Source organism: Bemisia tabaci, chromosome 1 (genome assembly GCF_918797505.1).
Source record: "Bemisia tabaci chromosome 1, PGI_BMITA_v3".
Lineage (NCBI taxonomy): Eukaryota > Metazoa > Arthropoda > Insecta > Hemiptera > Aleyrodidae > Bemisia > Bemisia tabaci.
This window is the reverse complement of record NC_092793.1, coordinates 73,247,182-73,274,302: the sequence shown is the minus strand read 5'-3', so window position 1 is coordinate 73,274,302 and position 27,121 is coordinate 73,247,182. Positions and strand designations below refer to the sequence as shown.

Below are 27,121 nucleotides of genomic sequence, written 5' to 3'. Positions count from 1 at the left end.
TTTTATCACGAAAATTTGACGTGGATACCTGTAGACTATGATGATTTCTTACTCCCATAATAAAATGACCGAGAAAAACCTTTTCCATCGATTTACGTACTAAAATGGTGAAAGTTTATGACCACGCACTGTTATAGCAGTCTAAACACAGTTTTTTATTTCAATTTTTTTACCCTTCCAATGATGGCTGCCAAGCTGGAAGACCTCAGCTCAGGTACTATGATTACAATGTAAGTCTATGCAAGTCATTTTAAGGTGAACTTTTCGCTACATAGGATTCATGATTTTCATTTTATTTGATGCTTCCCGACAATGCTTAAGCACTCTTCAGATTGGACGTGCATAATCAACGTTCCAGGTTGCTTAAGAGCAGCTTTCATATCGTCCACTTCATTGATGAATCGTCCTTAGATATAGATTGACAGCGCTTTGATCCGTCGATATAATACCATCTGTAGAGTTATTAATTTGTAAATGCTTGAATATCACCCAAGTTAGTGAACAAAATGTGCCTGCCGCTGCCGGCAGCAAGATAGCTCCTACTTCGATTGTTTGTCAAACGCGAGCCTATCTTTCATTGTATTCCTTTGATTTTCGAATGAAACGGGATAAAAAGATGACAATCAAGACGAGAGTGGCAATTTTCAGTTTTTATAACCTTTTAATCGCAGCCCTTGCGTTCGCTGAAAAGGATACTTCGTTTCTCAGCGATGAGAGTATCGATAGGATCAATTCCGTGCAAAACTCATGGAAGGTATGGGTGTCTCAACTTTTGATTATTATATGCATAATTAATCTCCATCTTCTTTTCTACATTAATTACATCTAACTTGATCTAATTCAAAGCTTCAGAAAGTAATATCAACTAATTTTACAAACAAACTATCCGTGATTTCCAAAATTCCAACTCTTAGTAAATAGATAGAAACAGAAACATGGAATAGGTATACAGGGTTATTCAAAAACCAGGCACCACTGGCCACGAGGAGGGTGGCCATTTGAAATGTTTGAGTTGCCCCCCGCCCCCCTCCCCCCGAGGGAATCAAAAACTGGAGAGTATCTAAAAAATTTCCCCCCTCGATATGAGGAAAAACGTCTTAAACCGCAAATCGATATCATAATTAGAACTAAAGTTATGGCCAGTGGTGCTCGACTTTTGAATAACCCTGTAGATTACGTCAAACCGTATACGAAGTGAGTGGGAGCACAAGTTGATTAGGTCAGATAAGAGGTTTCATTGCTAAAAGCTCATTTGTTCCAATGCGACAAGGCGTTAGGAACTCTAGTGCAAAATTGGAGCAAATCTTATACTCTATGGTGTTTAAAAACATAAGAGTGACGCGTAACGCATTGCGCATGAGCAGACCGCTACTCCTTCCATCCTCCATTCCTCTGTCATACGCCTTCATATAATTTTACAAACATGATAAGAACACTCCACAATCTTAATGCTATTCAAAACCTGTACATAAGTAGTGCATCACCTCGGGGGTTAGACCGCGGAGCGGTCAGGGGGGCGTAGCTCTCTAGTTCAAATTAATGTTGGTTAAATCAACTTGTAGAAATAAATTCAAAAATTAGAAATTTAACGACGATTTCCGTCTTACTGACCTCAAGCCACCAGACCCTTCTCATTTTGGGAGTGTCTGACCATTCTGGAAACATACGTAATACGTATAGAACACGCACACCGCGAAGAAAAGTTTAGTTACAAGTACTAAACTTTAGTTCAATTTTTTTTTTTTTGGGGGGGGGGGGGGTTCTGTAATTGAACCCCAAACTTTTTTCGCTTAGGCTGCCAAAGTCTTCGGCCATGTGAACCGGACCTCAGTTACCTCAGCGAATGGGTTTCTAAAGCCGAAAGTTTTCGTTATCTGAACCATGAAACTTCAGTGTTTAATTTGAACCGAACACTTTTTCTTCGTGAAGCAGGAGGAGGTGTCGTATGACGCCCGTTCGTTAGATACGTAATGCTTAAAATCGGACCCTTCCCCCCGTGCCATACCTTTACTTTCATCTAAAAGACGTGAACTATTGAACTAAGAAAAATCCGTCCTACAAAAGGGCAATCGATGACCTAGGTTTGCACTGCTGCTGGCCGATAAGAGAACAAGATACGTCATCGATCTCTCATTTGGAAGTTCCGTCTTAGATCTTATGAGGATGGGTTTGTCTGTATCAAAAAATTAAAAATTTCTGAAATGAAATATTTGTAAAGGCCGGAAGGAATTATGATCGGGGCTCAGAAGACAGAGTCATAAGATTGCTAGGTGAGCTGGATTCGAAGAATCTAGATGAAGCGGACAAGCTGCCACTCAAAACGGAGGATCCAGCGTGGCCCTTGGATAAAGACATCCCGGAAACATTTGATGCGCGGAAAAAATGGGGCAAAATCTGCCCCCAAATATCCGAAATTTATGATCAAGGATACTGCGGCTCTTGTTGGGTAAGTCAAGTTGAATGTCTTTTTGAGACAGTCAGAGCAGATCATTTTTTTTTTTTTCAGAGGAATGATACGATCATTGAATAGATTAAATATTACCAGTACTATAATTCAATGGCTGGATACATTTTGTATTATTGCTGTCTGATGGTCTAATGTTAACAGAAATTATCTCGTCATATTTACGGTGTTTATAACGGATTGATTGAATGCGTCCAAAATTTCCTCGAATTTGAAATTTCTCGTGTTGGTCTGGTCATAAATTATTCATTAATGATATGTTTAGAGACAGCTTCGTAATGAACAAAACAAGCACATCAAATACTTAACTTGGAATTTTGACTTGTAATTATGTTTTTTCTGCGTGTAACTACTGATCATCGATACACCGCAAACCGCAAAAATGACACTACCACTCGATAAGTCTCGAAAGTAAAAAATATTTGTTAAAACGAGATATTTGCGGAAATCAAAACGTCAAAACACCAAATCTTCTAAAGCCAATGAAAAAGTTTAACCAAGACGTAGTGCGATGATCATTTCTTCGAGCAGATTCGCAGCAATGATGGAAACATTCACTAGGAAGTATATTCAGTGTAATTAAAATCGTGTGAGCACTGAGAAACCAAACGAAAATTGAGGATCCAAGACACTCGCTTGGTGGAAAAAAAATTAAAGTCATTGACTTCCAACTTCACAAAGGCACGTGAGTAGAAGATTTTTCAGTAGAAAACATTTTTAATTATTTAAAGAAGTAGAATTAAAACGTAGTTTTCAATAATGATACATTTACATCAATAATCCTATATATTAAAATGCAAAGTTCCGAATCTTGGGGCATTAACTTTGAGAGAACCACCGGACCGATTTGCGTGATCTTTTTTTTAAATGAAAGCCCCTGAGCTGTAGATTTGCAGGCTGTGATCGTTTTTTCGATTTTCTCAAATTTTCTCCCATAATTTTCTCAAATTTTCTTCGATGCATTAAAACGGAGGTCCGAATCTTTGGACGTTAACTTTGAGAGAACCACTGGACCGATTTGCATGATTTTTGTTTTAAATGAAAGCCTGTGATCTGTAGATTTGCAGGCTGTGGTCGTTTTTTCGATTTTCTCAAATTGTCTTACTTTTATCGACGAGTGAAGTTTAGCTGGGCTCAAATTTTCTCCCATTTATTCAGACTAAAGTCCGCATTTTGGGACATTAACTTTGAGAGAACCACCGGACCGATTTGCATGGGGTTTTTTTTAAATGAAAGCTTCTGATCTGTAGATTTGCAGGCTGTAATTGTTTTTTCGATTTTCTCAAATTTTCTTACTTTTATCGACGAGTAAAGTTCAGCTGTTTCGAGCGGTCATCTGGCCGCTACCTGCTTGCCCGTCCCTAGATACCCCCACTAGGGTCTCAGCCACCCCTCCCACCACGTTCTTTCGGCTATCTCCGTTTTCTTTCGTATAGCTTTCCTCCCACCAACCTCAAAGAAGGTTTGGGTCGCATTGTCGTTCGTCACTCACCACCCACATTCCGTCGCAATCTCTCAGCTACTCCGCTTCACCACTTCTTGATAGGCATCCTGGCGGTTTGACTGACCCTGACTTATTAACTGCAGCGGTGCGCACACGTATTGCTAACAACATGTATTGTTATGGACATTTCATTCTTATTTGTTCTTTTCTCTTTCCAACTTTGTTTCAAATTTGCTTCGTTTCTTCCTCTCTCTTTATTTTGTTGGTCGGTCGACTACGTTGATCGGCTTTTTGCTATTGAAAGCACATTAAGACTTCATGGATTTTCAATATCATCATTTGATCTTCCGGAATTGCTTCCAATTAACCTGAATCTTCAAGGGTCAGAGCCTGACTCTCCTCCCCCTAAAACTATGATTCCATGATTTCTGCCGCTAACCCAGAGCAACATCAAATTATTTCTGAAATAATTAGTCTCATCCAAAATCCATCTTACACGTGTAATGCGATTTTCATTGATGGTCCAGGAGGATCGGGAAAAACTTTCGTTTAAGAATGTCTTACTGCGTATTGTACAAAGGAAAACTTAGACGTCATCTCCGTTGCTTGGACAGGTATCGCCGCATCGTTGCTACCTAACGGTCGGCCGGTTCATAGCAAATTCAAAATTCCTTCGGTTCTGAATGAGAATTCTGTGTCGAGTCTCACGGTTAGCTCAAGAGAGGCTGAGACTATTCGGAAAACAACGATCATTTTTTGGGGCGAAGCTCCCATGGTTATCACGCATGCTCTGGCATGCATCGACCGACTTCTTATTTAGAGAATGGGTAATGATATCCCTTTTCGAGGAAAAATTGTCGTCTAGGGTGGTGATTTTAGACAGGTTTTACCCGTTGTTCCGCATGCTTCTCGCCAAACATTGGTGCAAAATGCAATCAAATTCTCACCACTTTGACCTCTTTTCAAAATCAGAAAACTTACTCAAAATATGAGAACTTTGCAAGACGAAGCGGAGTTTGCAAAATTTTAACTCGAAATAGGTGATGGTGTTTACCTTTCTGCTAAAAAAGGCCATGCCGGAATTCATTGATTTACCGACAAGCAGTATTACTGAAACTGATATTATTACTGAAATTTATGGAAAAGATAGCTTCCTCATGTTCGAACGTAGATTTCACAAACTGCGCAATTCTGGCCCCTAAAAATAAGCATTGCAATGAAATTAACGACAAGGTTGTTGAAGTTCTTTCAGGTGTCTCTAAAACGTACTTCAGTGTTAACAGGCTCATTGTAGAGGAAGAGGGAGAGGCTCTCAATTTTCCCCTCGAATTCTTGGACAGTCTTAATCTTAGTGGCTTACCACCGCATAAACTCACACTTTTGGAGGGGGTTTTTGTCATGCTTTTAAGAAACCTCAACGTTTCTAAAGGTTTATCGAATGGTACCCGATTGATCGTCTGGAAACGTTATGAAAATTGTCTTGATTTGCAGGTCATTTCCGGCGAGAAGGCCGGTGAAAGAATTTCACTGCCAAGAATTGATTTGTCACCTGCAGACTCCTCTCTCCCTTTCTCTTTTAAGAGGCGACAATTTCCAATTCGCATTGCGTTCTGCATGACCATCATCAAAGCTAAGGGTCAAACACTGAAGCGAGTCGGCATTTATTTACCCCAAACAGTTTTTGGCCATGGTAAACTATATGTTGCACTCTCACGAGCTACATCGTACAAAAATTTTGAAGTCCAAATTCTTCCCAAAGGCAACCGTACAAAAAACATCGTGCACAAAGAGGTGCTTCGATCTTTTATAAATCCCAAAAGCCTCATAGTCATTAGAAAATTATCAAAAAATAAAAATAAAAAAAAATTTAAACAGTAACACAAAAAAAAGAAAAATTAATAATGCGAGCTTTTTATAACATTTTTCGGTAGAATGGCAGTCTCCACCCTGTAACGCAGAGAGGCAGTTAAATTCCTTGATCTTCTGCCGCAGAATCATCATCATTATTAAATAGATTCAACTAATCGCTCCGATTCCAAATAAGCTACTGCACCACCATTGCTAGCTGTGGAGGGCGCCCGTAGGGCGCCCGGAGCAGCTAGTAAGTTAATATGTGTGTAGTAAAGGGAAATTTTGACCTAGCATCTTGTTGATTTCGTCCCTCCAAAAATGTATTCTTCAAATTTATAGTTGTCTGTCAAACTCGTGCTTTACTTACAGGCCGTGTCCTCCATGTCAGCGGCTTCAGATCGTCTGTGCATAAGCTCCAAGGGAAAATTTCAAAGATTGCTTTCTGCTCAGTATACAGCGTTTTGCTGTGAAGACTGCGGTCTAGGGTGCCATGGAGGGTAACGTGCAACACAAACTCATTTTTTCATTAAATTATTTCTGCGTCGAGGACATTTACTCGTATGAACTAGGGGAGCGAGAAAGTAAAAAGAACAATAAAAAAAATGGAGAGAAGATCTAGCCCCCCGCTTTGAAAACTTAAAGGATTAGATTAAAATCTAGGCATACACGGGTAAAATTGTAGGCGCTTTGATGGATATTCTCCTGTCTGCATGTTTATGTCACAGGCGATTAATCAAATCAGGCATTTCATCAAATGCCTAGGCAAATGGTCAAATTTTGACGGATTACGAAATTTTGTAAATTTATGAACTCAAGAAGTTTTAATATTTTGGGAAACACGACTCATCAAATCTATAACCTCTTCTTTTTTCTTCGTCTACAAATGCTTTCCACATATTTTAGTGTTAAAACTTTAAAACTTCTGTATTTTATGGCATGCTGAAGATTTCAGGATAATTGTTCGTTCAGGAGCTAAAAATCATTCAAAATACTTTGGTAAGATGCACATTTTTACAGAGCATTCATTCTTTCAGGCGTAATGAATTTTTTATCTGTAACTAGGAGAGGAATCTGAAATGTTTTTGTAAGTCAGAATCACTAGGTTCTTGTAACTGAGTGTTCTTGATCTGAGTTTTTGTAAGTTCAGGGGATTGGGCCGCGCAGCCCCCTAGTATTTGACTATTTGCCTAGGCATTTGACAAAATGCCTGATTCTACTATTTGCCTTCGACATGCATACCTATACATACAAATACATTTTCCTGAGTGACAACCAATATTTTTTTTTTTTTTTTAGTTTTGAGGTATAACCAAGGTGATGTAATGATCGTTTTTATTAATTTACTTAGGACCTTTCAGCATTTCGCCATCTTCAGAGTACAGTCATTAATACATAAATATATCACAGTTATTACACTTTCGTCCTAAACTTAATAACACACATCAAGGCACATTATACAAATAGTCTTAATTCACTGAATTCAATGAATTAAGACTATTTGTATAATGTGCCTTGATGTGTGTTATTAAGTTTAGGACGAAAGTGTAATAACTGTGATATATTTATGTATTAATGACTACTCTGAAGATGGCGAAATGCTGAAAGGTCCTAAGTAAATTAATAAAAACGATCATTACATCACCTTGGTTATACCTCAAAACTAAAATTAAATATGGTGTTGTTCAAATCAAACTTTAACAACCAATATTGATGCATGAAAACTCATTGATTTATTTCTGAACAGATTCACGACTATGGCCTGGGATTTCTTGAAGAAAGGGGTTGTGACAGGAGGACACTTTAATTCATCCCAAGGCTGCCAACCTTACTCAATACAGCCATGCATGCATCATAGCGAGGAAGAATCCAACCCATATCCCCGCTGTGAGACTCTTCCTGAGGAACAACCTACGTGCCAAAAAAAGTGCAGTAACCACCAGTACGGCAAATCTTTCAGAAAAGATAAACACAGATGTAAGTGCCATGTTTGAACTTTAATCATGAACTTAGTGTTCGGAAACGTATGAAGATGATAATGCCGCACTTTAACCGAATTCGGTGAAAAGCTCTTACGAAAAATCAAGCGTGATGATGTCGCCACGAAAAAGAATAACTTGCGGAGAATTTAGCAAAACTCCTGATTTGGATTCTCATTATATGACCTTTGTCCATCGAGGACGCTTGCGAGACAGGGTTGTGATCCATACAAAAAAAACTCCGTTCCAATCGATTACGAAATGAAAAAAATAAAAAAAGTATAGAGAACGACACACAAATATACAGTACAACAACTCGAGAACCAAAAAATTACTACACTAATAATGACTAATTAAACTCCTTAGAGTTTCCATAGACAATTTCCAAGATGACCCAATAATTTGGCTTTGTCCCATACAATTATATAGACTTAAAACTTTTTTTGGCAAAACCGATTACTTACTTATTTACTATTCACGATGGCCATTTCGGGTGGTCAGGCCGCCCATCTTCAGGTGACTGCCTCATTGTTGAAAAGTTCGAAAATCCGGCGTGATAGCCGCGCCGGCGCAGTTATTATCGCGGCTCTCGTCCTCTCGATCAGCTAATTTCTTATCAGATGTTTTCCCTACATTCTTCTTGTATGAACTGAGTAAGATTGGCGGTGTTGTCAATGTCGTCACATAGCTCTCTAATTGAGTGTTAAGGAGCTCTTTATTTTTATGACGGTCTATTTCTAATTGTTCGAGTACATTTAATTTTTTGCCTTTATTACACTCTCTAATTAGGTTTACCTTGCACTTATCTGGGTTGCAATTAGAGTCTCTCAGGTGGTCTGATATTGAGGAATGATTTTTTCTATTATTGTTTGCATTATTTTTATGTTCTTGAAATCTTTTTTGTACTGTGCGTCCCGTTTGACCTATGTAAATTTTTCCACATTCACAAATCATTAATATAAACTTCGAAGGATTCTGCCTTTTTCTATTTCACTCGAGGGGAAGTGTCCCCTCCCTGACTCTCTTCCCCACCCGGTGACTGACGCTGCGCTGTGCTGAACGGTTCAGCCTGAACCTTTCCCCTACGTCTGACCGTTCCCCACTCCTCTGTCAATCGAACCATGCCACCGCTTTTACGTATTGTCGCTCGCCCGCCCAGGTACCTACCGGCCAGCGGTCATTTGATGATAAATCTCGCTCATGCTCCTACGCAGCTACGCAATGATTACGCCAGCGAATTACCTTCCAAATAATTAGAATTTCTTCGATAATAGTTTTCTTTATTTATTCGACGGTATTTTTTCTCTGTTCTACTGTGATTTCCTTGGTTCTCTACTGTGTTTGACTGTGTTGAAATTTATATTAATACTCACACGGAGAAAAAAACTTCGTGCATGGGACCCGACGTTGAGATCATATGAATCTCTTAAAACTTGAGGTCCAGCTGCCGAAATTCGGGTCAGAAATCTGAAACACTTCGGTATGCACCGAGTACTTCAGATGTGTGACCTGAAACCTTCGGTATATACCGAACTACCTCAATTGTCTGACCCGAACTTCGGCAGATGGACCTTAACTTTTCGGATGCGTGATCCGAAAACTTCAGAGATCCATATGATCTCAGCTTCGGGTTCCATGCACAAAATTTTTTTCTCCGTGTTTCCTTTTAGGGCACGCAACTAAAATTTCAGTAAATTTTTTTCAGAAAAGTAAAAAAAAAAAAAAAAAAAAGTGGCTAACAATGGTTCCTCACCTTCTCGTGGTGTTGGCTGTTTGTACTAAGTGAGAACCGTCCATTTTAAGATATAGTCTATTTCTTGCCCTGCCATTATTATTCTACAAGTTAATTGTGGAGTGAGAATTTCATAATGTTTTCTATGAAATCTTCAAAATATAGTGATTAAAAATTTGCAACTACTACAAAATCGGCTCGCGGAGCGAGCCGAATGTCACTCGCGTAGCGAGTGACCGGGGGTCCAGGGGGCGTGGCCCCCGGCTAGGCGTGACGGGCGCGCGAAGCGCGCCCAGAACGGCTAGTAATCTTATACACTCCGCTTTTTTTAAGTGGGTCTATTTTTTCACCTGTGTTGATGAGTAGGTTACCCAGATTTCTTTGATTGCTGTATGTTATCATCACTTTGTTCTTGGTGGACCTTTTTATTTTATCTGACAGGTTATTAATGAAAGGGATTGAAACCCAAGCTAAGTCGTTTGCTCTTTTCCCGCCAAATAGGAGTTTTTCTCTTTTTAATTTAGCTTTTCTTCTGACTAATTTTAGGATGTCCTTCTTATGATATCCATTGTTTTCCGCTATATTTATTATGGAATTTAGCTCCTTGTTATACGCTGTTTTGTCTAAAGGTACATTAACCAGTCTATAACACATCACAGTCTTTTGACATTGACAACACCGCCAATCTTACTCAGTTCATACAAGAAGAATGTAGGGAAAACATCTGATAAGAAATTAGCTGATCGAGAGGACGAGAGCCGCGATAATAACTGCGCCGGCGCGGCTATCACGCCGGATTTTCGAACTTTTCAACAATGAGGCAGTCACCTGAAGATGGGCGGCCTGACCACCCGAAATGGCCATCGTGAATTGTAAATAAGTAAGTAATCGGTTTTGCCAAAAAAAGTTTTAAGTCTATATAATTGTGTGTAGTGCCGATAAAATTTTACAAGTGCAGTATGCAACAATATAGTTTGTCCCATACGTTTTAAATCTAATCGAATCTATATAACTGATTATTATTTTCCTCTGAGTGTTAATTCTCTGCCTGAGTGACAGTACCTCAGAAATGGACATCATCCAAGCGATCCAAATCAAATCTTTTGATAGGAAATGAAATTAAATATGATAAGGAAATAAATTAAATAGTGTGACTTTTCATTCAATTATAACATTTATGTTTTTTTATGATAATTATATGTGTTTTTCTCTTCCTATTAGTTAAATCCGCCTATGAACTATCAATGGATGTGAAGAGGATTCAGAAGGATATCATGACATACGGACCAGTGACTTTCAGACTCCAGGTTTTTGACGACTTCTTCCATTACAAATCGGGTATGCTGACGAGCCACTTGTTTTTAGTCCAGGGCAAATATTTTCGAATAGATTTAAATATATTTATCGGCACTTTTCTTGTCGAAGAGAGGGCTCTTCATATTCATATTTATATTGCGAGGAGTGGTTTTTTGAAATTCGGAATAAATAAAAGCCATTGATTTTTTAACAAATGCACTAAAAAATATACTGACCAGTCGTAAAAATCGTCTTTGTCGCATGGATTGAGAAAATATGAAACGAGTCCATCGCGACCGGAAAAATTTCATCACGTCAAGTAAACTTCCTTTGTCATAAAGAGGATTTTAACGTGTTTTTTCAAGACTATTACACAATTTTTCAGCATCATGGAAAAAAATAGCGAGGGAAAAAATCTCGTGGATGATCATTTCCTCTACACGAAAATAGTTGAAATGGAAATAAAATTCAGTATAAAAGAAAGAATTTGTTTGGCCTGCTTTAAAAACGACAACCGCAAGTGATTACCTTACACGAAGGCATGATTTTATATAAGTGTGTCTGCACGCAGTTGGTTTCTGTCTAATGATATCAGCTTAAATATCTTTTTCATGCCATAAATCAGTAAAAATGACGTTTTATCATGGCTTTTCTTCTTATTTTCAGGAGTATATGAACGGACAACTACCTATTGTCGTGGCCTCCATGCAGTAAGAGCCATTGGATGGGGCACAGAAAACGGGAAACCATACTGGCTGATTGCGAATTCTTGGAATTCATACTGGGGGGACAAGGGACTCTTCAAAATTTTACGTGGAGAGAATAATTGTGGTATAGAGGAAGAGGCTGCTGGTGGAGTGCCTCGAAAGTGGAAACAAATTGAGGATTAAAATTTTATTGCGATACATTTTTTAATATTCGTTAATCGTCTTTAAAACCAAAACATTTCAAATGACCACTAGCTACCAACACCACACAGTTTTACACTCATTTTAAGTAGAATGCATTCAATCCTAAAATAGACAATGTGAGCGACTTAGGAGCAGTATTAATGTGGCCACATTCTTCAATTTTATAATGAAAACATTAAAAAGATTTGATTTACTAAGACATGGAGGAATTTTTCCTTTGGGTGCCTATGAAACACCACATCATTGATCTCTCTTTAGTGAGCTTTCTGTAAGTTTGAACTGTGGAGTAAATCACATAAAAATTTAGTTAAAATTTCTGGAAAATAACCTTGTAAAAATTTCCAAGAAGATTTTCTGGTTAGAGATAGAGCACCAACGAGTAAGGTTTTATTTGATGGCACGGTATTGGCGAATAACCTCTTCGACAAAAGTGACTTTATTCATATACATGCTACGATTTTCCTCACCCATGTTATTAATAGTCATTTTCTCATAATTTTAGTGGGTTTATACACCTAAATACAGAATCTAACCTACATTTCAATTTTTATTCCTCCACTAAATAATTAAAACTGCAAAAAATGATAATGAGTCGATTAACTGAATCAAAAAGTTACGGGCAATAAAGACATACCGTCCGTTCCGGGCTCGAGGCCGAAAATCACGGGTGCTGGAGCCGTGGCTTCGATTGTTCCGGGTGCTACGCCCGGAACTACCGGCCTCTGAGCCCGGAACGCGGACGGTATATCTATATAGCCCGTAGGTACATCTTCCACGACCGGAGGGTTTTTTTTTTTCAGTGTGCGGATAGATTTTGAAAAAGTTGGAATTCTTAAACTCAAATTAAAATTTCAGCAGCGTGCGTTTGATGCGCAAGATTTACTTTAGGAGGATAATTATTCATCTCCTGCGCCTAGCGGTGGGCACGAAAAAAACCTCGGGTAGTCGGGTGGATGCGCGACCACATAAAGTAGACCCTTTCTTCAATAATTTATATCCCGCGATATTTACATAATTCCGCTTTTGAATACAATCAGCCAGGCTTTTCTCCATTCGAATTCCCGACGGGAGTCGCATCAAATCAGAGGAATCTGTTCGAGAGGTCATCGGGCACATATTTTTTCAATTTACCACTCTTTGTATTTCCATGTTTACGCCCGGTCGTTTATCAATATTAGGACTAAGCGTGAAAAGTGTCGCTTCAGAGAATCTCGAATGTTTGGCTCTCTGCACTCCAAGTTTCAACGGTTATAATGAGTGTTTGGACAAATTGAAGGATGCATGGGCTGGACGCTGAATAGGCTTTAATACCCATCTGTTGGGGGAATGAAGCCTAGCTGCCTTCCAACAGAGAACGCTGTTTGCAGTGTTACCTCATAAGGCTCTTCGAATGAACAGTATGCACACACGCATGAATGGGCCAATGAGGCGTTAAGATTTAAAGCCCTACAATGCATGCTTCCTCATTGAAATTTGACTTTTTCTTTTTATCATAGAATACCTAGGCAGCGAAAATTGTGAAAAACCAGGGATAATGAAACATTTTTCAGCTCAAGGACGAATAAATAAATCTTGTTATGAGTGCATAAACAATTTCAACAAAAATTTTGACTTCATTTCCTTTATCCGGACTGATTTTATTATTTTTACCGTCTAAAACAATTTGGAAACTTGCATAATTTCTGATCTCTGAGGGCGCGTGGGAAACAGCATGTTTACTCAATCTACATGCGATTTTAAAGTATTCGAATTTAAATCTTGCAACTTTTTTTTCTTGGAAGCCAAATACGGATAACATATCGAAGTGATTAAATTTTAAAAATGTTGATCAAGATTTCTCACGTTCAAACAGATTTTCGGCTTCCAATTTGGACCATACTGTTCGAAGTAGACAGTATTTGGAGAAAGCACTGTAGTTGCAAGGATCGAACTTCAGCTCATATGGAATACCGCAGTTTCGTCATAGAAATTGAACTTCAGTTAACAGATGTCCTCGGTAATGAATGCGTGCCTCAACACTCGACATGGTTCATACAAATGTTAGTTACTCGAATCAAAGTTCTCCAATAAACTTGGCTATCATGACCCAAAAACTTTGGTACTGTAAAAGAGCTAAAGCTCGCTCACGTAGAGGAGTCGCCGATAGAAAATTCAGTTATTTGCCGCGAAATAAGGGCGCAGCCAGACATATATACTTTATAGGAAGCAGAGTTCATCAACGAAACATTACCGAGAAGCGGAGTCCAAAGATTTAAAATTCCTGAAAATCGCTAAAACTATGATTTGTTTTAGAAAAAAGCTCCAGCCCCGAAGACCCCCCCCCCCGCCGCCACAGCATGGCTACACCAATCTGCCGCGCAACTCAAAAACGCCGTGAACGCCATTTTCATTTTTTCGGAAACAATGTATCATAGCAGGAAAACGTGTGTACCTCGGGACAGTGTTTTTACACAATTCTTTCGCAAATACTATCAAGAGCACAACCTGAAAATTTGAGGTGCATGGGTAAAACAGGTTTTATTTTATAAAGTCTTAAGTTCCAAAAAACGCGCGAAGATCTCGATGGATTTACGGCGTTCTTGCTTAGCACGGCAGCAAAGCCGCATTGCCGCGGGATCGCCGAAAATATCACCGAGAAAAGTACAAATATTTGATGAAATTCCACGCAAATGATTGGAGAATTTGCACGAGATTTTTTTATTGCTTCATCTGAAAGTGCTTTAAGATCTGATTTCACAATATGTTTTATAATTTTTTTCTGATATGGGAAATGGTATAAAAATAGATTTAAGGGTGAGAAAATGCGCCGCCTAGTGACGTCATCTGGCGACATTTCCCATTTTAACCGCATGCATTTTAACAGATTAGATCATTTTGTCACATCTCCTCCAATAATTGTTCAATTTATGAACCAAGGTTATCCTCGTGTTCAGCTCACTTGACAGCGTCCATTCAAACACGGAATTCATCAAATTTCAGACACCTGCAAATTCCCCATCGCATAAAATTTTGTATCTCTGGAGCTGCGATTTATATGCTATTTTTCCCTTGAGAAATAAAAAACCTCACGGCGATTTTAAAGTTCATCCAAAGTTCAAAGTAGGCAAGTCCGGGGCCTGTTGGGAGGATGACCGAATGAAGTACTTGGTCTTGGGAATGAAGACTATCCCTCTGGGAGCTTAAATTAAGCTCAATTTGAATGCGGGGAGCGGGCGAGGAGTGTGATCCATGGACCATGATCGAAACGCCCTCTATGGCGTTGCCATTGTCCGCGACAAATCCCGACGTCGGAACATGATTATTAGCCGCGGCCAATCAACGCGGGGGTGGCCCTAAATCCTCCCATATGCGCCACCATGTACGGATCCCCGAGATCCGAGACGGACCACACAGGACTCGATTGTCAGCGTTGCCAAAAGGAGAGGATCTCGTGCCAGAGCTCCAACGAGGAGAAAAATTAATTCATTCTGGTAGACTCATCCGTGCCCGGTAGTAACCAGTTTTTTTTTCTCAAACTGATCGCGGTAAAACTGATTGCGGTGAGCTTTTTCCCTCTGTAATGAGATAGCAGCTTTAAGCTGAACTTGTTACGCACGATGGCTAAAAAACTCCATCATAGTTTTTTTACTGGTAGAAACCAGATGGATAGCTTAACTCCGAAGAAACTCTATTTGGATGAATCATTTAACTCAGCTAAGATACAGTAAAAAAAAAAAAAAAAACAATAATACAAAAAAAAATAAAATAATAAAAAAATGGTAGAATAAAGTAACAAAAAAATAAAAAATAAAATAAATAACATAAAATAAGAAAATCTGTAAACGATAAAATTCTGTTCCCATACTGAGAATGATCGAGTTAATTTTGACTCTACTTTCGAGTAACATCTGACTACATTTTAATTAATTTGACTTTGAATGACTCTAATTGGACGCATTTCTGTCAAAAGGAACTAGGCGCCAATTTGAGTTCTTTTTGAGGAAATTAGAATGCCGGATAGCGCGTTCTGTCAAACGGAAGTAGGCACCATGATAATTTAAAACTGATTTTACCTTGATATTTTGTCCATACTTGGTGTAGTTTCAGGAGTGGAGACTGGGGAAATTTCTCACGTAATTATTCATACGAAACAATAGATGACTGTACATACCTAAAACAAAAGAAATTAAATAGATCACAGTTACTTGGAGAGATTATCGTGTACAATACAATGTAACAAAATAAAGCATTGCGAGTATAGGTCGTAATGAGCCCGACGCCCGATTGCGCCGCCAATCTAAGTTCCCCTCTCCCTTCCTCCCCCGATGGCGCTTAGTTCCGTTTGAGAGAAATACGTCCAATTGACAATCAATAACTTTAATTGCTTCTAATTTGGAGTCTCGTTTGACTCGACCTGCGAGTAAATTGACTCAACTTTTCATTCGATATGAAAAAATGATATTTCCTTTTTGAACAGTAAAAAAGATCCACTTTTAACAAGGTAAAAGATTTTAACGAAAAAATTAGTACAATGTGGAATTTCCAGGTGTCTGAATTGCTTTTTTACTACATGTTTAAGCAGATACAACTAAGTAATCTGAGCATGAGAATATCTTTGGTTCTCGAAATGAACAATTATTAGAGGAGATATGACCAAAGTACCTAATCTGCTGAACTACGTCTGCTCTAACGGGAAATGCCGTCTGATGACATCACAAGACGGCAAATTTTTTGCTTAAAAATCTACTTATCTAAAATTTCCCGTATCCGGAAAAATTATGAAAAACATTGCAAACGCTCCCAGATCAGATGCAGCAATAAAACCGATTCGTGTAAATTCACCATTCAACCGGAAAAATTCTGACAGTACCTGGAATTCCTCTCAGGTGATTATTAATTGGACTACATTTTGCGATGCGGAACTATAATTTCTGGCTCAGTTGAGAAACAGCGTATGTTCCATTAGTTTCCCTATGCACATAAGTGTTTTTACAGATGAGCCAGAAATTATAGTTCCGAATTGCGAAATGTGGTCCAATTTCACTACATTTTGTGATACGGTACCAAAATTTCTGGCTCAGTTTAGAAACTAATGGCTGTGCCATTAGTTTCTCTATGCACATAAGTGTTTTTACAGATGAGCCAGAAATTATAGTTCCGAATTGCGAAATATGGTCCACTTGGACTACATTTTGTGATACGGTACCAAATATTTCTGACTCAGTTTAGAAACTAATGGCTGTGCCATTAGTTTCTCTATACACATACGTTTTTTAACAGATGAGCCAGAGACAGTAGGTAGTTCTTACTTGCAAAATGCAATTCAATTCAGCAAAGTGTATGTATTCTAGTATTGCGTGTTGACGACAGAGCGCAACAGTGCACCTCAATTTTCACCTGGAGGTCTGCTCCGTTCCTCCGAGCGACCACATCGCATCATCTCAACACTTCACCACCCTGATGACAAAAGCACGTAACTACACTCCGCGATGAGCCCCGTCGTCCATGTAACTCGATGCTTTCCCGGGCCCATCCCAAACTGCAGTTACGCCCTTTCGTCAACCAGGCGAGGGCTTGGGGTAACCGCAGCGCCCCACCAATCAGGGTTCATTAAGCTGCGACCTTGGATCCATCGAGTCGTAGCGACCAGTTTTCGCCCTCATGTAAATTAGCGCTATTTGCAACACTCCTCCCCTCCGCCCCCGGAAAAATCACGCCCGTCCCGCGCCGCTATGATTTTTCTGGCTCGCCCCGGTGACAATTGAATAATAGTGTTTGACACTCCGAATCGGCTCGGGATTATATGGATCTATTTTAAATGAAAAAAGGGATAACCTCAGTTGTGATGTGAGTCCTGTCATGCATGTATTCTTATAGATCTCAGGGCCCATGTTACGATGGAGATAGTTTCTTTTGATTTGAATACGCTCATGTGTGCTCAAGACTGTTTGCTTTAATCGAATCATGAGCTCCGGATCGCATGCATTACGAATAAATCACCGGGATCGAGAATTGAGAAGAGTTGCATTACTATGCTCTGCCGTCCTGAAGAAAAACGTCGTATGAGCCTTCAGGCGTTGCTAAATTTCCTTTGAGGAAACACATATTTTCGGGGAAATCCGCACGTATTTTTCCTTCAATTAATCAGAGAATTTTGTTCGTAATTTCACTTAAAAAGACTGAAAATTTCAAGGAAAAATAATCACAACTTTCTTCAAAAATAAATACTTCATGAGAGAAAATTTAGCACCATTCGAAGGATCATACGGCGTTCTTCCTTAGCACGGCGGTATGGCGTTTAGTTTTGCATATATTTATCTCTCGCCTCAGTTTGTCGACGGTGGTAAAATGATGGATGGATACATGGAGAGGAAAAATAGGGTGATTGCGAGTTGACTTTTCGTGGCCATTTTACGCGGCATTTTCCCATGAGAATATACGAAATACAGCTATGATATCAATCGTGTCAGAAACTATGAATCTATCACAAAAATTCTATGCTACAAAAACTATTTGAAATTTGAATTGGACTGCATTTCACACTTGGGAACTACAACGTCTGGCTCATACGATAAAACATTTATGTGCAAATGGAAACTAATGATAGATACGTTGTTTCTAAACCGAGCCAGAAATTGTAGTATCGAACTGCAAAATGTAGTCCAATTACCGTTGGAAACATGAAAAAAAGACAGTATACCTAAAACACCTCCGCTAATTCCTGTATGTACCTAGTGTCATCAAAGTATACAAATCCTTAGCTTGCTATCACATTCTCTTTTATCTATCTGTAGGACTAATGCACAAAAAAATACCGACAACTGAGTGCTTATTTTTCAGAGAAAATTGCACAAAAATGTCTAAAACCCACTACTTAGCGCACGACTTATTTCGTCTGAATCGCGTTTTACCCCTTAATATATCACGTCCGCATACAGATGATTTTCTTGGTTCCCGGCAACTAGGTTTCCCAGAAATAAACTTGAGAAAACCTAACCTAAATAAACGGCAACCTTTAGTCGCGTGGAAACGCCTCCACTGGCAGTACCGATACGAATTGTTTTAATTATCGGTTCAAATTACGAGAGATACCATGAAAATTAATCGCGAATTCAATTATTCATGTGTGATCTCGTGGCTTGCCGTTTCCAGTCACGATCTTGCGTGTATTCTTCGCGCGGACAGAATTCTCCATTCGGAAAGAGCATAATCCCCGCCCGCCAGTTCTTTAAATCCGTCCACAGCGCAAGCGCGAGGCAAGTGACAGAGATTGGTCGTCATCTCGCCATGTCGAAGACAGTATTTTTTCATGGATAAAATGCCATTATACAGGAAGGAATTATACACTTTGTACATTTGAGGGTCCCTAAAATGTATCGGATCTCGATCTTCGCACCGTATTTTTAGTTTTGACGATTTCCTAACGAATCCTTTCATGAGCGCGAGATAGGTCCTAAATCGTCGCATCCCCCATGAAGGAACGGTACTACATTTCACTGTTGCCAAATTTCCTAGCGCAAATTGCTGTTTCGCCAGGAGAGTACAGTGGACTCTCGATAATTCGAACCTCGATAATTCGAAAACCTCGTTAATTCGAAGGAAAGTCCGTTTCCCTTGAAAATCTCTCGATAATTCGAAAAAAATCAATGTATTTTTCTCCCCTCGTTATTTCGAAATTTTTAAGCTGGCGCGGCCCTTTATAATTCGAAATTGCAACGTAAATTCTCTCTGTAATTCGAATTTTGGGAAGTAAATATGGTCCTCCCTCTATAATTCGAAATAAGACGGTACATTCCCTCTACAATTCGAAGTCAACTGTTTATGTACCTGGGTGTCTGAAAGAGCTGATTGGATTGTCAAAATGTAAACATGTAATTAATAATTTTAAAATTAAATATAAATAATTAATACTTAATAATAACTTACTGTAATTTTTACCTCCGTAAAGAAATAAACTGATATTTTTGGTTCCTTTTGACGTAAATCCGTCCATTTGCCTCTCTACATTCGAACCTCTCTAATTCGAAATTTCTCAGCATGAATCTCTTTAATTCAAACTCTCTTTATTTCGAAACCTCGCTAATTCGAAGAAAAAGCCGATTCCCTTCAATTTCGAATTATCGAGAGTCCACTGTATTAATAATTTCTGACTGAAAATTGCACTGATTTTTCTTCTGATCTCGAGCAAAAACCAGACAAATTTTCAACGAAAATTGCGCAGTTATACTCTAGAAAAAAATTGAATTGTTTTAGTAAATTTTACAACCTTGGAATAGAGTTACGTTCCTTCGTCCAGGAAACGACGAAATGAACGAAACGCGGGAGATTGGAGGGAGTGAACCGGTGCACCTGTCAGACACCCATAAAAATAACTTATAGGCGGCACCGCAACCGATGGGAATCTCACGAACATGGACGTTAAAATAATGGGAAATAAAACAGGGAAAATAAAAACGCTCTGCGTTTGTAAACATCTTGAGTTATGCGATGCGGGTGTTACAACACCGGCGCACGGCGGCCCAGGATCGTGAGGGAAGCAATTTTTAGGTTCAGAGAGAGGTGACATCAGCTGGACCGATGACGTTACGTGCTATGATGTCCCAGGCTTAGGATGAAGTTTTCCTGGTATATTTTGATCCCCGGAGTCCAGAAGTTACCTCCGTTTCTTCCTATCATCCACCAGTTTTTCGGGAAAATGCTCCGAAAACCTATTCTTCAGAGCAATAACGTCACAAGAGTTTCCCATGTCTGTGAAGGAGTGACTATGGTGTATTAGGCGTTGTATCTCCAAATGACTTTAGATCTGTTCCAGAATTTCTCTCTCAGATCTCTTCATCCTCTCCGGTGTTTCAGAAATTGCGAAGTTGGGAAAAACATTGAGTTCGTTAAAACCTACTAATCGCAAGCAGAGTCTTTCTGGAGTCCTAAGAACTCACACAGAGAAGAAAGAGAAATTTTGTTGTTTTTTAAACAGAAAAAAGCCCAGAAGTTCCTTTCCCGCCTTTCGAACTTGGGACAGATCCCATGAAATGTCCCGCGGAGACAAGACCTTCTGAGGCAGCTTTTGACGCTGCTTTTGAAAGGGTGTAAAAAGAATTTAGAGGAAATTGGAGGACGATAAGATAATCTTAGGTCATTTTCAGATTAATGCAGAGCCTCAAAATATACTGTCGTCATTCTTCTACAAACCTGGGAAGCTCTAGACCCTGATGTTTCTTTCAAGGCGGCAAGAAGAGTGTTTATTCGGAATTTTTTCCCCAAAAAAATTCGCTATTCTGGTCAATTGTTGGGTGACAAGAGAAACCAAAGGTTATACTTTTGGCTTCCGGGGATCAAAACCAGTGCTGTCATATTATTTTACCAAAGATTCCGGAGCTCTCAGAATTAATTCCGATTTTTAAAAATGTCGAGAAAAAATTCGGACACACGCCCGGGTATACTTCCGAGGATCGTCGATTTTGATCAATAATCATCAAATTTTATAAAATAATCGGTCAAACTGACGAGAAACCCCCTGAAATCCCGAAAAAATTACGAAAACAGCTGAAAATTTTGGGATATTCCGGAAATTTTGAAGATTCCAAGATACTGCAAAATTTCCGAAAGTCTGGATGAATTGCGGGAAATGGCAGCACTGATTAAAACACGCCAGAGACACTTTATACCAAGTCCGAAAGTTTTTTTTTACCTTTATTTGGTAGCACAGCGCTGTTCAACAGATCCGATTAAACAATTATTTCAACCACTCCTAGACGATGTTCTCTTTAACTTGGAACCCCCCTCCGCTTATTCGCTTCGGTAGACAAGATGCTGCGGTACACCGCAGCCGCCGAGCACCCCCGGGTCAATTGTGCGGTTTCGGGCGAGCGTCCGGGTTTGGAGGTTAGGCTCTGCGGTCGTCGGGGTTTCGTTTTAATAAATCGGGTCGTTTATTTTTTCCTCTTTTTTTTCCCGCGGCCGACCCGCCGACATGCCAAGAGACGGGAAGAGTTCGAGCCCGCGATCGGCGCGATACTTATCGGCGCTTATTTATGTTGACCGTTCTGTCGTCGTTTTGACGCTTGACCACTGACTGGGGTCGAGCCAAGACGGACCGACGGCGGCGCACAGTGCAGTGTCCCATGGACAAAAATCGAAAATTCGACTTTGTCGGATAATAAAAATGACCGCTGGATTGAAGAAATGGATGGATGGGAAGAAAAAATTCGTAGTTTCTTGACACGAAAACGCTACTGGAGTGGAGGGAGGGGGAGGGGAAATCACGGAACCTGCGCGGATGCACAGTTAGCAGAGATCCAGCAGCGGGCTTCATATGTTATGACGGGTGATAACTGAAATTACTCTACTCAGAACGGAACAAGGTAGAATGTTTAGGTATAAAGTATGTTTGTCGATACAAAAACTATGTTGATCATTTTAAATTCTTAAATTAAGGGCCTCTCAGTCCGGTCTTCCGTTGATGATGCCAAAAATTCGATTTATTCTATATACGCATCTTCAAATGTAGATTAAAAAAATATATCAAAATATATCAACGCAAATTTTTTGATATGTTGTTCAGAATACCTTCCAGATTCAGAATATGTTTAGTTTTTAGCCCTAAAGACCCCTAAATCGACGGAATCGTCATTTTTGTGACCTCAAGTCAGGGCTGAGGCGCGCACTGCGCGGCATATTGGCTTGTTTTTGTAACAGCCATACGGGAAACCAAAGAGAGCCAGTGTGCATGCATGAGTTCAGCCGTGTTTTTTGATAAGTTGTTAGAATGATGTTTCAAATCCATATCTCTTTGATTTCTACTCAATTGGACCTCAAATTTAACGACAATTATGGTGTCCGTCCTTTCATGTCAGAAATCAACTACGTGATCGATAAATGAGATGTGATGATATCTTTAAACAGAGATTAAAAAAATATATCAAAATATATCAACGCAATTTTTTGATATGTTGTTCAGAATACCTTCCAGATTCAGAATATGTTTAGTTTTTAGCCCCAAAGTCCCCCAAATCGACGGAATCGTCATTTTTGTGACCTCAAGTCAGGGCTCAGGCGCGCACTGAGCGGCATATTGGCTAATGACCATGTCTTTAAACATAGATTTAAAAAATATATCAAAATATATCAACGCAATTTTTTGATATGTTGTTCAGAATACCCTCCAGATTCAGAATATGTTTAGTTTTTAGCCCCAAAGTCCCCCAAATCGACGGAATCGTCATTTCTGTGACCTGAAGTCAGGGCTCAGGCGCGCACTGAGCGGCATATTGGCTTATGATCATGTCTTTAAACATAGATTTAAAAAATATATGAAAATATATCAATGCAATTTTTTGATATGTTGTTCACAATACCCGATAGATTCAGAATATGTTTAGTTTTAAGCCACAAACTGCCCCAAATCGACGGAATCGTCGGTTTTGTGACCTCAAGTCGGGAATTGGGTATACTCGTTGAACTGCATATTCGCCCCTGTTTAAGGCGAACTTTATGATTCCTTTCCGATAAAGAAAAAAAAAAAGTTACATACACATGTGGTTATTAGACATTATGTTCATTCTATACAATACTCTAACACATACCCCCCCCCCTCGCCCCGAAAATTTTATCCGTCTTTCCGCATCGTCCTCTAGTTTTTCGGAATAGCAGATTTTCCCTCGGAAAATCACAGTTTTTGAGAACTTTTTGTGTTTGCGACTTTTTTCTCACACAAAAATTTAAAAAAAAAATTATAATAGGTACGTGTTAAAAAGGTTTAATCTGGGTAAACGTAACAGGGCCTGTTGTTAACCAGTAATTTCAGATCAAATCATGGGGAATGTGCCATGACCGTCTTTTTCCGACCAGAATCGATCTCACTATAATTGTTACAGCCCTCCCTCCCCCCTCCAGGTGCTGCTTTAAGAATGTAATCCTATCTAACGATAGACTATATGAATAGGAGGTCTCATGTCAAATTTTCCTTCTCTATGTCCATCCGTCTTTGAGCTACGAGTTCAGTTCCTACCGCCCGAACGCTCACTATTTAGTAACTTTGTGACCGCTCCACCCCTCCCCGCCGCAAGTGTCATTTAAAAAATTTGACCTCATCTAACGATGGCCTATCGGTAGAAGAGGTCGCACCCAAATTTCACTTCTGTATGTGCTACCGACTTCGGACTAAAATGTTTGTCCCTACCGTCCAAACGTACGTCTTCAAATATCACTGCTTCCGCCCCCTCACCCCGCTACAAGAGTATCATTATGAAAGTTTGACCCCATCCGACAATAGCACATATGTATAGGAGGTCTCATATCAAATTTCACTTTTCTATGACTTTCTGTCTTTGAGCTATGAGTTCGGTCTCTACCGCCCAAACACTCGCCTTCAAGTATCAGTACTCCCGCCCCCCTCCTCCCGCCCCAAAGTGTCATTAACAAAATTTGACCTCATCTAACGATAGTCTATATGTTCAAGACCTCTCATACCAAATTTCACATCTCTATGTGCTTTTGTCTGCGAGCTATGATTTTTGTCCCTACGCGCCATAAGGACACTGCACTGTGCGGCGGGGCGTTCGCGTCGCGGCGGGTTTTCGTAGCCTCCGGGCTCGTATCGGCACATTTCCAGGGTGTCTAACACTTTTAGAAGGGAAAAAATCAGAGCAAAAAACGAGATAAAAGGGGGAAAAGGAGAAAAATGAACTAGAGGGGGAATGGAGGGAAAAGAAAAAAATGTATTAGTTGGACAATCGAAAAATTTCTAACTCCGGATTTGGGAAAGAATACAAAATTTCTAAGTTGACTCGATACCGAAATTTATCTGGATTGCATTTTGCAAAAAGGAACCGGAAGCATTGCAATGGTGCTGAGATTGTGCAACTTCATCCTTTGCAATGAAATTACTGAAACCATGAAAAAATATGAAATTTACATGATAATTTTTGTCTTAAATTTATAGTTTTCAGCGAGTAAAATAGGAACTGTTCATGAATAATAAGGTTTTTCTTCCAAGACAAAAGAAGTTGCACAATTTTAGCAACATTGCAATGCTCCTGGTTCCTTTTTACAAAATGCAATCCATATATACATCGAAAATTAATGTTCAATATTCTCAGTGGCGCAGTTTGGAAAAACTACCTAGTAGACGGACGTGCGTTCGTGGTCCGTATACGTACAAAAAACCCCCTGAGAATTCCACGATTTTCATGACCGAAATGCAAACAGTTACCTGATTTATCGGCAATGGACCACTAGACAAGGTACGAATTTCAGCATTCTGATACATGTTTCTTAACCAAAATTTCACGTAAAACACGATGCGCACAACGAAAATTACCGAAATCAACTCCTTACGAAGATATTTAATGATTCTTGATGCGTGAATTCAAACCACCCGCTCATGAAAACTCAATGCTCTACGTGATTCACATCGCGCGCTAAACGTTATCATGACAGTCTCTGCGATATAAAAATCTAGCAACCTCAATCTTGACGCTTTGGCTCAGTTATAGCAAATTGCTAATAGTTTGAACAACACATGGTGGGAAATGAACATTGCTCGATTGAGGAGCTTGCTGAAACCGTTGTAGTGGGCGATTTGACTCACGTAGAGCTTTGAGTTTCTTGTGAGCGGGCAGTTCAAATTCCTCGTAACCAATGTGAAATAAAAACGTTAATATCTTCGTTAGGAGTTGGTTTCAGTAATTTTCGTTGTGTGAATCGTTTTCTACGTGAAATTCTGGTTAAGAAAGATGGATCAGATCGCTTAAATTCGTACCTTGTCTAGTGGTCCATTATCAGGAAAAAAATCAGGATATGTCCATGATTCTTGGCTTTAGAAAGTAGAAACTTTTCAGAGAATCAATCGTTCCTCGGCAAAACAAAACACTGTGACGATTCCGGGATTTTTCGACACAGGTGGTAATGAAAGGTTTATTCTGACCTATGATTGGTTAGGAGCTATACATGATTATAACGAAAACTTGCTTATACATGGACCCGTGGACCTACACCGGGAGAAAATGAAGTGAGAAACATGCCTGAGCTGAAAACACTGAAAACTAAAAGTTTCAAGCGGTCAAAAATTTATGGATACCTTTTTTTCGATTTTCTGTGATAAGTTTCCAAATTTTTCCACACACAATTAGTACGTCCATAACCATGCAGAAAGCTGTGATTTCAAGCAAACCAACTGCGGTGGCTCATCTACGCGGACTCAGCCTACCGCAAGTCGATGAGTCACCGAGCGCAAATATTGAGCCAAACTCGAAAAGACAGGAAAAATGAGTCAAACTCCCCCCTCCTCCAAGCCTTAAGGATGCAGTCCTGGGCGAGCAAAGATGGGAGATGCATTAACGCTGCGCCAGTCCTCGTCGCATTAACATCAAGAGTGCGGTTCGCGAATTTATTTACTTACCCGCATTTTACACTCGAAAAATCGATTTTGATTAAAATATGCGCGCCGGCTCGTAAACATATCGTTAAACATGAGTCCTGAAGTTCCGCGGCGAGAGTCCTTTCCCAGACGCTGCAATTCCAGGCAGGAAATTCCTACATTATTCTCAGATGCCTGAATAAAATGAAAAACCTTCAAACCGCGTTTCACGCACGTGTGAAGTTAAGAGACATCACGTTAACCTAAATTCATGTTGATTATAATACCTTCAAAAATACCCGATGGCTTTATTCCTAACTAGGTATATCAAGCGCAGCCCGGCCGTTTCACACATGTTTCATTTTTGCGAAAAAACGAAGCAACATTTCAATTTGTTTTGTGAGTATACTCTATTTATGAGTTTCCCACGAAGTTTCGGTTTCGAGGCGTTGTGTTTCTTCGATTTGCGTCAAAAATAAAAAAAAAAAAAAAAAAAAAAAAAAAAAAAAAAAAACAACCTAACAAAGCATTAGACAACGCGAAATGCATGTAGTTAGGTTGTTTCTGTTTAAATATGTCCAGCTCACACTTACTAATTATTTTCATCTTAATCACAGTTCAAGCTAAATACCAGAAGCGTTATCCGGCTGAACATTGGACGAAAGTTGAGGCACAGAAAGGCATTCCACCGAGGGGGTTCAGAGGGCCTTCTAGAGAATTTAGAAATCGAGACGCCTGGAGAATTTGCACGCAATTTTTTTATTGCTTCATCTGAAAGTGCCTAATGAGCTGAGTTCGCAATATTTTTCATAATTTTTTTCTGACATGGGAAATTGGAGAAAAATTGATTTAAAAGTGAGAAAATGTGCCGCCTTGTGACGTCATCTGGCGGCATTTCCCATTTAAACACATGTATTTTAGCGGAATCGGTTATTTTGTCATATCTCCTCTAATAATTGCTCAATTTATGAATCAAGGGTATCTTCGTGTTCAGTTCACTCAGAGGATTCCACTTAAACAGGAAATTCATCAAATTTCAGACCCTTGCAAATTCTCCATTCTGAGCTATTCTTACCAAAGAATCAATAAAGAATCAAATATGAAAAAATATG

General features: G+C 39.4%; 2 protein-coding genes across 2 annotated transcripts in view; one reads left to right on the top strand and one right to left on the bottom strand.

Moving 5' to 3' along the window:
* Window positions 1-121: 121 nt before the first annotated feature.
* On the top strand, window positions 122-11,678 carry LOC140223727 (cathepsin B-like). The gene is made up of 6 exons (XM_019045560.2): window positions 122-754; window positions 2,219-2,446; window positions 6,129-6,256; window positions 7,504-7,733; window positions 10,689-10,805; window positions 11,430-11,678. Exons 1-6 carry the CDS (start codon window positions 599-601, stop codon window positions 11,651-11,653), a joined length of 1,083 nt encoding a protein of 360 aa, XP_018901105.2. The 5' UTR covers window positions 122-598; the 3' UTR covers window positions 11,654-11,678.
* Window positions 11,679-15,733: 4,055 nt separating this feature from the next.
* The window catches only part of LOC109033213 (INO80 complex subunit C), a 54,540-nt gene continuing 43,152 nt past the window's right edge, over window positions 15,734-27,121 (bottom strand). The window contains exon 6 of the mRNA XM_072306144.1: window positions 15,734-15,824. The gene's annotated coding sequence lies outside the window, so the exon portion shown is untranslated. The remainder of the gene's footprint in view (window positions 15,825-27,121) is intronic.

Bases quoted from the DNA above. Each gene is read 5' to 3' on its own strand.
- LOC140223727 (XM_019045560.2), top strand. From the start codon at position 599: ATGAAACGGGATAAAAAGATGACAATCAAGACGAGAGTGGCAATTTTC. The intron at 755-2,218 runs GTATGGGTGTCT...ATATTTGTAAAG, and splicing joins CCGTGCAAAACTCATGGAAG to GCCGGAAGGAATTATGATCG. The intron at 2,447-6,128 runs GTAAGTCAAGTT...CTTTACTTACAG, and splicing joins GATACTGCGGCTCTTGTTGG to GCCGTGTCCTCCATGTCAGC.